At 48.5% G+C, this 10,801-nt stretch overlaps 2 protein-coding genes across 2 annotated transcripts; both read left to right on the forward strand.

The window, feature by feature from the left end:
• Positions 1 to 2,180: 2,180 nt before the first annotated feature.
• Positions 2,181 to 3,881, forward strand: CTAM01_16578 (uncharacterized protein; the record flags this gene model as incomplete). The annotated part of the gene is made up of 2 exons (XM_060532571.1): positions 2,181 to 2,985; positions 3,046 to 3,881. Coding segments are annotated over 2 exons (1,641 nt in total), but the record flags the coding sequence as incomplete, so codon positions are not given.
• A 3,796-nt stretch (positions 3,882 to 7,677) lies between these two features.
• Positions 7,678 to 8,139, forward strand: CTAM01_16579 (fungal specific transcription factor; the record flags this gene model as incomplete). The annotated part of the gene is made up of 1 exon (XM_060532572.1): positions 7,678 to 8,139. One exon carries the CDS (start codon positions 7,678 to 7,680, stop codon positions 8,137 to 8,139), a length of 462 nt encoding a protein of 153 aa, XP_060372855.1.
• Between the last annotated feature and the right edge of the window lie 2,662 nt (positions 8,140 to 10,801).

Here is a 10,801-nt window from a genome sequence, read left to right on the forward strand (position 1 = left end):
AGAAGTTATAAAATATATACCTCTATATACGCTCCGGTAGAGAGTATTTGCTAGCAAGCCGTTACAAGGCTTCGCTGGCTGAGGGGTACTAAGAGGTAAGGAGGAAATTGGTGCTCTTGTAATAGCGTCTAATATAGACCTATTAAGGGCTGCTACTATTCGTAAGTAAGCTTAAAGTTCGTTTCGTTATTTAATTCCTAAGCATTATCCGCTTTGATGCATTAGTTCTTAGTTAGGATAAGCCCGGTGTAAATGCCCTTCCTATTGCTCCTAATCGTTCTTGACTGACGGGACGAGTATCAAGTTGTCTAACCATTACCTCGGCATTGTTAAACTCGGCAGGACGGGACTCAAACTTGCGGCGGGATACGGACCCCCTCGGACGGTACGTGGGAGTTGGCTTCGTTAGCTGTAGCCCCTTATCTGAATGCCATTTTCTCTCAGGCGCCGCATTCTTGGGAGGTGGTGTGGCGGGACTGCGCTTCGTCTCGTCAAACGCTACACGTTTTCGCTCTAGAACAAAATCAGAGGATAAATGCGAAGATGCCGTATTCTGATCGGCATTGAGATTGGACTTCGATTGCGTATCGTCCTGCTGTTGGTCGGACGTCTGTACGCATTTGACCCTCGTAGCAATGATCCCAAGCAGAGCCCACACAGGGGTCGTAATCGCAACGCACAAAGCCAGAATGGCTACGAACATAGCTGCAGTCTTTTGGATGAACCACGACGAGAAGCAAGAATCGCGGACTGGGCAGGTATTCGGGACAGCCAAGAACTCTGCTAGGCCATCGCGCATCTAAGCAGTGGCGCGGTCACTCGGACATAGGTGGATTCATTAACAGGGCGATCGTCTGCAGTGATTCCACGCATCGCACCTAAAGGCACATGTTGCGCAAGGCAGTGCCAGCTCTACCGCTTGGGAGCAGCAGCCCCGCAGAAGCATCCGCGCCTCGCTGGTTGTCAGACCTTGGCAGATGACCAACTGGCCGAAGGGCTGATGATCGTGCGTCGGCGGGGTTGAACCCAGGAAGACAAGAGGGAAGACAAGAGAACGGGCAACACCTCTTATCTGCATGGCTGTCATGCCCAGCTGGCTGTTGCCATCAACCCCGAGTCTTGCTCATCGTGCTTGTCACCTCAGCGCGCTCGCCAATTTGATGTGTCGTCGCCATGGCTAATGATCCGCGCGCTATAGGAAGTAGCGTTGTCTGGAAGGCCATTCGTGCTTCATACTAGGCCCTTGTTAGATAGGTGGAGTGATAGGCCGACACCAGTCGTGTTAGTGTCCCTGCCCTGGAAAGAAGGCCAGGGGGGTGGGTGTTTGCACGGCGTTACCACTACCATCATTCGCGCCAACGCCCATCTGTGCAGGGATGCTTCGACCCCCAGACTCTTCTCCTGCTGATAGGGTTTGTCTCCCGCCAGCGTCGTATGGCGACGAACCAAGGTGGCTGGTCGTCAGAGTCAGGTACTTGTCGTCCCCTGCGCCGGTACGCCGTTCTCCGCCATCCGCTGAGCAGTGCGAGCAGCCCGCCTTAGACTCCATCCAACAATATGCCCGATGAAACATCTACGCTTTTCGTCGGTGATGGGAGCATCAGTTTTTTGTTCCGGTCACCAATCCGGAAACCACTTTGTCATCCTTGTCTTGTCGGCCTGTGCTGTCCGTAGACACCTCTGTGCCCCCATTGAACGCCAGAAGAGCAGATCCACTACCGGGCAGACTGTACGGACCGAGACCTGGTTCTCGGGCTAGTGCTGGATTGGCCATCGCTCGATAATTCCTTCACCATTTATCTCCGTCACCACCCTAGCAAGGTCGAGGTTTCCTTTCTCAAGCACACGCTTCATAATCCCCCTTATCAGACACTTGGCAGTCTTGTTTTCTGCGCGAAGAAAACCGCGAAGAGAATTGTGGAACCAAGAAGCATCCGTCCATATAAGTTCTTTTCCCAGTCCTCCCTGGAAGAACTTCTCACGGGATTAATTGTAGCCTTATTTCATCATCACAGAATATCCGCTCTTCGTCTGACAAAAAGCTTATCCTGAATAAGTTTCCAACTGGGCTTCACCAGATACCTGGAGCATATCTTGCTTTCCACCTGGCAGCGACATCTTCAACTGGACCAACGACGTGACTATTTTCGTCGCTCGGTAATACACGACACTCCCAACGATCCCGTACAGACGTAAGAACGCGTCTTGATCTCGCAGCAAGCAAGCTGTGCTGCGGGGCTTTGTCTCGACAAAAATCCGACAGGCCTACTGCGGACAGCATGGACGCTCCTCAGTACCTTACCGATGGTATAGACACGAACTCTGTCTCTTACCCGTCGCGTCCCGCCATCATACCTTGTCAACCTCAGCAAACCAAACGTCTGCTGCCTCACCAGACTCTGCCGCCTCTGCAGCCGCAAACCCTCGCCGCCATAGACCCGATGAACCGCAGTAACCCCCACACTCCTAGCACTTCCGCGATTCCCAGCACGCCGGATTCCCAGACCGACATGATGCCGTTCCAGCATCAGCAGCAGCCGCCTTACAATCCTTACCAGCACATAGGCGAGCGCCCTCCCCTGCTCCAGACGTACGACACTCAGTCCATGCTGCCCCTGACCACGATGGGCACTTCTCACCTTCAGCCCATCGCGCCTGCCCCGGCGTCTAGACATGTTTCTTCTGTTCTGCATTCTATGCCCGCTAATGTGGCCAGGCCTCGGTCTGGGATGACCTCTCACCGCGGCACTGGCTGTGTCATTTCCGGTGGTATGGATGATGTCGATCAGACTAAACATGTCATCGGCTCTTCTAGTCGCCGTGGAGCTCTCACCGGCGCTTCTGGCGGACCTACCGCTACTCCTGCTGGCACTGGCAACACCAAGAGCACTGTGATACCAGTCAAAGCTAACGGCAAGATCCCTGACCCTCACTACGACAAAACCTACTTGCAAGCGAAGCGCCAGAAGAGTCGCCTTGTACGCCGTGAGTAATGACTCGCTAAGCCGCGCATCTTATTGCCTTGCTGACAAAGTTGATCTGTAGACACGGGCGGCCACTTGTATGAACGGCGTGACAACATGACTTCGCGTAAAGATAAGATGTTCTCGAATGGCGAGCCCAACTCAGGCCAGCTATCAAGCCTTGATCGGACTCGGATCCGCCAGGCTGGATTGCAACAGGCCCGTGAGAATCATACTCAATCTTCTCTTGGACGTCCCGTACAGACACTGATCGCACCCGACCCGGTCCCTACTACTGGCGTTCAGTGTTCAAGTGGACCCTCTGGCCCCTTAGACCACCGCGATTCCCTTTTCTTTTCGACTTGGAACGTGCCGCAATCGATCGAAGATCCTTTTGCACTCCTTTCCGACCGGATCCTCAGCTTCCTCTATTCTGCAGATTCCCCGATAACCAACGAACGCACCAGCTTCAACCAGTACTTCTCCGCTGGGAATGTTCGCACCCTACTGGAAAAGTACACTGAAGTCAGTGTCAGATGGCCTATTCTCCATACATCCGCGTTCTGTATTGTGGATGCCTACACTGGCTTGTTGGTGGGCATGTGCTGCTTGGGTGCCCACTACTCTGCCCTTATCCAACCACATCACGTGCGCGACCTAACAAATTTCCTTGGGTCCGAGCTAGCTCGTGATCTGGTGCCCTCAGCTGACTTGGTGAGCAAACAACAGAGTTGCGACGCTGGCGCAAATACCTCGAAGGACAGTCACCCCTACCTGGAGAAACTTCAGGCTCTAGCCATGCTACAGATTCTGGTGGCCTTACAAAGCACACCTCAGCATCGGACTTCAATAGCTGTGACGAAGTACACTGATTATCTTTGGCGGCTCAACGTTGAACCTGGCATGCCTGATTCATAACACTGCGCAGGAGCATCTATAACTCCACCGTAACTCCGCTGTTAAGGGCTACCCTGGTGCCCAATCTCAAATAGACATGTGGAAATTTGACGAGGCGATACGAATCTGCAGGTAAAGTGCCGTCATGGAGGGTCACATGATTGATGCACCTACTAAAGTCGATGAAGACGTGAGCTGTGTCAAACGGGCGTTTCAAGACGAGGATATGGGATTGTTGGGACAGTTATATGTGGATAAAGTTAGAGCGTCAAGCCTGACGCTCACCGTCATTCGACCCTCTTCCGGTGTCAGTGAACCATTCAGGCATACCTGTTGTATGAGCTGATATCTACAGAGGGAGAGGGCGGCCATTTCGGAAAGATAGAAAACAAACTGATTGCATTAGAGTAAGAGTTTGTCTTTCGATTCATTTTCCATTCTTTTCTATATTCTTTCCTTCCTGGCTCATTCAATCACTATCACGGTTTATTGTGGAAAATTGATACGATTACCTCGTGTGTCAAAGTCGATCTGACAGTGTCTACTTCTAATGTAATACGTCTTGGACGGGGAATTGATATAGCGTTAGATTGCCATTATATAGAACTTGATGCTCCTTGGTGATACATGCATTATTACTCATTTAGACTTGTTGACCACCGTAATTGTGATCTTTAGGCCCAAGCCAGTGTTTCTCCTCGGCCAACTCGTCGAAGTAAAGGACGGCACCTCCTTAGGCTAGAACCACGATGACAAAGCCTAAACGGTCCCTCAAAGCTTTCATTTGCTCCACTATTGGCGAGGATAGGTGGTTTTGACTGCGTGTTCATGTCGGAAATCGTAGGAGAATGTGAAAGGGGAAGGTATATCATCCAGCACCCTGGACGAAGGCGTCGGGAAAGTCATAAGAACATCCTGATCCCAGACTAAAAAAAAAAAAGCCGATACCAGGGGGTTTCAGTAGCTGAGAAGCGGAAGAGGCCGGCTAGATGTGTGTTGGGCCGTGGAGACATCCTCGCTCACAACAGCTTTACCTTCCTGAAACCACATCATCAATCATGTCCACTGAGAGCCAAAACATTCCACAGGACCCCTGGCTAAAAACGAGGGAGAACAGGCAAAGAAGGGTGAGCAAGCAGCGATAGCCATTAAAGATGGGCATACACTCAATCCGGAGGCCGACGGCACAGTGGTTAATAACAAACCAAGTTTCCACCCTCCCCAGCCTGTGTCGCGGGCACGTGAGCGTTAGAATAATTGCTGTTGTTTAAGATAGCCACATTCCACCTCGTTTGACTTTTAGATTCCACATCCTTGGTTTTCTCGTTTTGCCCTTAGAAATTTCCAGCAGGTCAACTCTCTTCATCCCCACATAAATGATCGACCTCGACTTCTCGGCGCCAACGACTATCGCTAGAGCTTGTGCTCTTCATCTCCAGAAAGTAAAAAGAAGTCGTTTGTTCAACTATGAGCCCTTTGGCTATCTGGCAATTTTAGTCACGCTTAGAAACTTAACGTGTATTCCTTTACCTCGACAGATAGTGGCCATCACCCTCCAGCTCTGCGCATCTTACCCTCTCTATCATTCATGCGCCCCGTCGCTTGCTCCCCTTGCTGGCTCCACGGGTCCATAGCAGACCCAACCGTCACAATTTCTTCTCAACTATGCATCAAGTCTTTGCTGTCTCCTGCCTCGGACTCCGATGACGCACTCACAGCGCTCCCTACTCAGGCCACGCCAAAGGGAAGATGTTACAAACCCTTAACCCGACAGGAGAATACCTCTACAACTCTCGCCGTAGCAAAGCCGGCAAGCAAGCAAGCTCCGGAAATAGCCATACCTCAGGGTTCCATCGTGCCCGACGGCGATGACTCGAAGGCGACCTCGGCGAGAGGCTCAAGTGCTAAAAGACCCTCTAGAGCTATGCAGCCGCCGATGAGATCTAGCATAGCTTGTTTGAGATGCAGGAAATCCAAAACCAAATGCGACAACGACAACACCGGATCACCTTGCGACACATGCATCAAGGCAGGACATAATTGCGAGTTTCCTGATCCAAAGCCTCTTCCGGCGAAACGATCAAAGCCGCCGACTGTGCCAAGGCAGGTAGTGGAAGTCGGGCATGTCCGGAAGCGAGTAAAGAAGCTCGAAGATGCAACGTCCTCTAATAGACGTACTACTACTGTACTTACTTAGGAAGTCTTTTTAGTAACCTATCTTACTATCGATTTATAATATTAACTCTTCAATATTTTTAAGCTATACTTCGCTACTAAACTCCCATTTTTATATTTCTTAACTCTTAAGAGCGTTATTTATAATAAAAAGAGTAAGAAGCCGTTAACCAAATCAAATCTTATCCTACTAAGTATTTTAACTCTTACTATAAGATTTTATTCTAACTTAATTAAATATATAGCATATTTTATTTATAATAAGATCCCGGACCCTAAATCTTATAGTGCTCTATTTAAGTCGGAGCTATTAATAGCCTTAGAGTACTTTTTAAACGCTCTAATAAAGGTACTAAGAGAACTAAAATTAGCTTTAATATTAGCTACTATTGTCCGCGTTTAAGCTTTCCTTAAGCTTAGCTTATATAAATAGAGTTAGCCAAATGGCGGCTTAGCTATATAGATATATATTAGTATTACTATATAAATAGCTTAAGGCTTAAAATTAGGGTTTAGAAATAAGCCTTTAGGTAGTAAGAGAACTCTAGCCTTATCTCCTCGATTAAGTAAATCTACCTAACTACCCTCCAACCTTTAAAAAAATTAAGAGGTTAGGCATTATACTATATTTAGTTACTTAATACTAAATCGTTTCCTATCTTGCAGATTAGATTAGGTTTTTATAGTTCGGTTTAACGATTTTTAAATCTAGTTACTATATACTAAATACGCTTTTAACCTTAGCTATATCGTCTATACTAAATTTTTGTAGCAAATAGGACATAGTATAAAGCCACTAATAAATAATAGCGTATTAAGTCGATTCGTATAACTAGTAGATTTTTAGGGTAATATTACTAAGTATAATTTTATAGGCGGCCGCTATACGGAATCCCTTTTACTATAGGACTAAGAGTCGACTTTTTATTAATTAAATAAGAAAGTAGACGCTTTTTATGCTCACCTTTTAGAAGAGTTTACCTAGTCTAGCTCGAACTTTTAAAAACACAATAATAATATATATATATTACTTTATATACTAAGTACCCTATATAAAATTATACTATATTGCGAATATATCCCGTTTATTATTATTAAATATTTTAAGCCGGTTAGCCCTCTAGATAAGCCTATATTTAACTATAAAACCGTTCTTAACTATTTTTAAAAACGAAGCGCAAAATAAGTTTTTAAAGCTAAAAGGGATATTATCGACCTTATCTCGATATATAAAAATAAACTTCTATATTCGTTACTAGTTATATTTGCGATTTAGTAAGTAGTATTTATAGGAATATATATACGGCACTACCTTTATATAGATACTTAAAATTATATAGTTAGTAAACAGGAGATTAAAGAACGGAATTTGGGAAACATATCTGAGAGCACGTAGACAGGGAATACTAGTATCGCCTTCTGTGCATTAACTAAGGTTATACCCTACTTTAGTATAGCCTCTAATTACGTTACGTATTTCAAGGACGTTAATTAGTATCTTACTAAGGTCTACTCCGACTACATAAATCGAGGTTTGAAGAAGAGCGGAGATGGTTCTCTGTCTATTCGACTGGGAGGAGGTGGCGGCGGACTGGAAGAGTGGAGGGCAAAGGCCGACAAGATTACGAGCAATGGCATCATCATGGACGACGACCGGCCAACAGCCTACGACGGCTCCGATGGATCGCGGGCTAGCACATTGGAAAGGAGCTCTTCTTTGTCGGACAGCCGGAGAGATTCCCGCCAAGCGTCGTCATTTACCGCCATCAACGCCGCCGCATTCCACCAGCAAGCCGGTCACGAAGGCTATGCCGGAGGCATTTCACATCACTCACCAACTCAGGGCTTCCCGCCAACTCCCGGCTCCCTATCAAACGAGGCTGCGATGGCTAATGTCAATGCCGAGACAGTCAGCATCGATTCATATGTGCAGCAGAACCAGGGTCAGCGATTCGGCACTATGCTTGAGGACATTCAGGAATTCACGGCGGGCGGGATGGTCTGCGCGCCCAATATTGGTGACTGGGACATGCTCAAACCCCCCTTCTATACGCAGATGGCCGGTGGCAACGCATTACCCCAGTTCAGCGGGAGTTATTCTTGAAATGGTCAGGTGAGCAGGTGGAACAGGCTTCTAGGCCCCCAACCCGAGACATGGTTATATGGAGATGATGTATGGGAACGTTTGTGTCAGGGAACTACATTTAAGCGCGTGTGAGATTTTCAGACGGAAGTTACGAGTGCGTTATAATCTTGGGTACGAAGCTATCTCAATTCCTCCCCACCGCGGAGCGAACAGCCACAGGAAAATGTCGACCGAACATAATCAGCATGAGAGAGCGTTAGACAAAAGAAAAAGATAATCATCATCATATTTATGAAGAGTTGTTGCGCGATGTAATCAGTTGCGCCACATAAGGGAAGGGCTCCGACAAGACCAACACTAACACATGACGAAAGTCAACTGACGGGAGTCCTCTCCCTTGGCGCTGCCTTCCGCGGACGTTGAGCCACGTTCTCGTCACGTCCGCGTCACGCAATTTCCTCTTTTCTTCCTGCTTGCAGTTTTTCGTTCACGTGGTGGGAGCGTATCAGCAGTCGAGTTCGAGTCAAAAGAGGAGGAACATGTTAAGTCAGTCTTGTTAGGAAAAGTCGGGGTCAAATGTCAGTCAAAGAGGTCTCTGTACGACGCCGGCCGTGTCCGCTTCCGCTGACATGTTTCGGCACTGGAACAATGTCTCAAACTGGTTTCCTGAATGAAGGTTTACCGATTCCAGGGTACGCGTTGCGTTTGGTGGTGGGTGGCACGGTGGTTGCGTTGCCTTGCGTTGCGCAGCCTTTTCGCACAAAAGTCGACCGAAAGGGAGCGCATTCCAATCCATCCGTCAACCCCAACCCAACCCTTGGAGGGTAAGAAGGCCCGTAAGGTAGTTCTAGCCCACCAGAGATCATCCCCGAGCTCCAGCCAGCCACACGGAGTTCAGGGTTGAGAAGGTTGCAGGCGTCGATGTTTAGGGGCTCTCTGGATGACGTGGGATCACTCGAATCCTGAGGTCTTCTGTTTTCTGGTACCTTGAGTGTGTCTAAAGTAGGCTATTGGGCTTACGGAAAACTCCATCAAACTCCCACGTCTTCTTTTTTCCCCTCCCTCACACCGATCCGGTAACAAGCTGCTTTCCAGTTTCTCACCTGGCTTCTAGGTTATACCTTTGTACCACGCACACTGTTTGTTTTATTTTTTTCCCTTTTACACCTCCCGAGGAAAAGGTTGTTTAATCTTGTTGAATGGAATTTTGCTATCTCATCAGACGGACGTGTGATCGTCACCAAATGCCAGCGTGCGGTTTGTGCGGTTTATGCAACTTGCCTGTTTCGTATATGTGCGTTGGGAAAGGAGAGAGTGGTTCCTGTTACTCCCGGTCCGAACCGCGCGGTGGGTTCGGGCGATAATGCTGACCCGACCGGAAGGTAAGGTAGTGCAGAGGAGGGCAGCGAGACGCGTTTCCGGTGTGGGGCGCGGGTCAGGCCCGGGAGCTTGCAGGTCCGTATGGGACGGATGGGGCCCGAGACGGTAACCGGACCGTGCGTGTGAAGACAGAGAATACGCGATCCCAGAACAGTATGGACGATTAGAGCAGACAACCGTGTCTGTGAGCGAAATTCTTTCCAACGAGGACTATTGCCCAGCATCATCGAACTGTTGTTGGTAATCAAAAAGTTCGTCCCAAAAATAGCAGCCGTTCGCACCCGGCCGTGCCGTCGATTCCTTCGGTGATTACCTTTGTAGTGTGTTAAACTCATATTAGAAGCCCCCAATGGAGACCAGTCGGTGTCTTAGACATGGATGTCTCCAACCGGCCAGCACATTAAACTTGTGAATACCGCCCGCATGCCTCAACAGAACGCTCTTGAAACTTGTGATGCCTATAAGCTGACAAGAAAAATATGAGCTTAGCCTTGAAGCGAGAAGTTTCTGCTATCTCATGCAAAGGAATCTCAAGCGAGAAAAAAGCTCTGGAGGTCCTGCGCGTCGCCGGCTCGGTATCGAATCGTTCCGCCATGGGCAGACGTATGAGCTGAGCGCGTCGACACCAAGTCGCGGTTCTATGTCCCGAGGTTTTGAATCCGGTGTATGACCGTGTGAATGTAATGATAGTTTCTAGCTAATTCTTGTTGATAAGTCACGCCTGGGACATCTAGGTTCATCTTGCAGCTGAATCCTCTATCAGTATGCAGGCGTTCTCTAGCGCATTCGTCCATGTACCGCTTGTGCCTGCGTGGCTGTGTTTAAGGTGCTGACGAAAATGGTCCGCACGGAAGAATTTCTTGCTCGAGTTACACTCTCGGAACTTGTGGACCTCTCGAAGATGGTAGACACGCTCATACCAGTCCTGCTCAGTGCCGCGATGCGAGGCGGGATCCCCTGAACCTCTCCCATTTTTGAGAAACTCCTCACCGCAGTAACCACAAGAGTCTGCTTCACCGGGACGATTCGTACTATCGTGGAAAGCTTGATCATAGTCATTCAGAGCCGAGCAACTCCAGCTTTTGTCCCGAACATGAACACTATTTTGATGGCGTTCGGCCTCGTTCTTGTTCTTAAATCGATTTCCGCAGAACGAACACGCATACGGCTTTCCGGCTTCATGAGACCTGCACATAATCAGCTCATGATCAAATGATCTCGCAATGTCTGAAAGCTTGTTACTGACGCTAATTCCGCGGCCGAAGTGAATTTCTTGGGTTTCTTCGGGCAACAGTCGCAT

This window comes from Colletotrichum tamarilloi (assembly GCF_030869305.1).
Source record: "Colletotrichum tamarilloi strain Tom-12 chromosome Unknown Scaffold_237.1, whole genome shotgun sequence".
Taxonomy (NCBI): domain Eukaryota; kingdom Fungi; phylum Ascomycota; class Sordariomycetes; order Glomerellales; family Glomerellaceae; genus Colletotrichum; species Colletotrichum tamarilloi.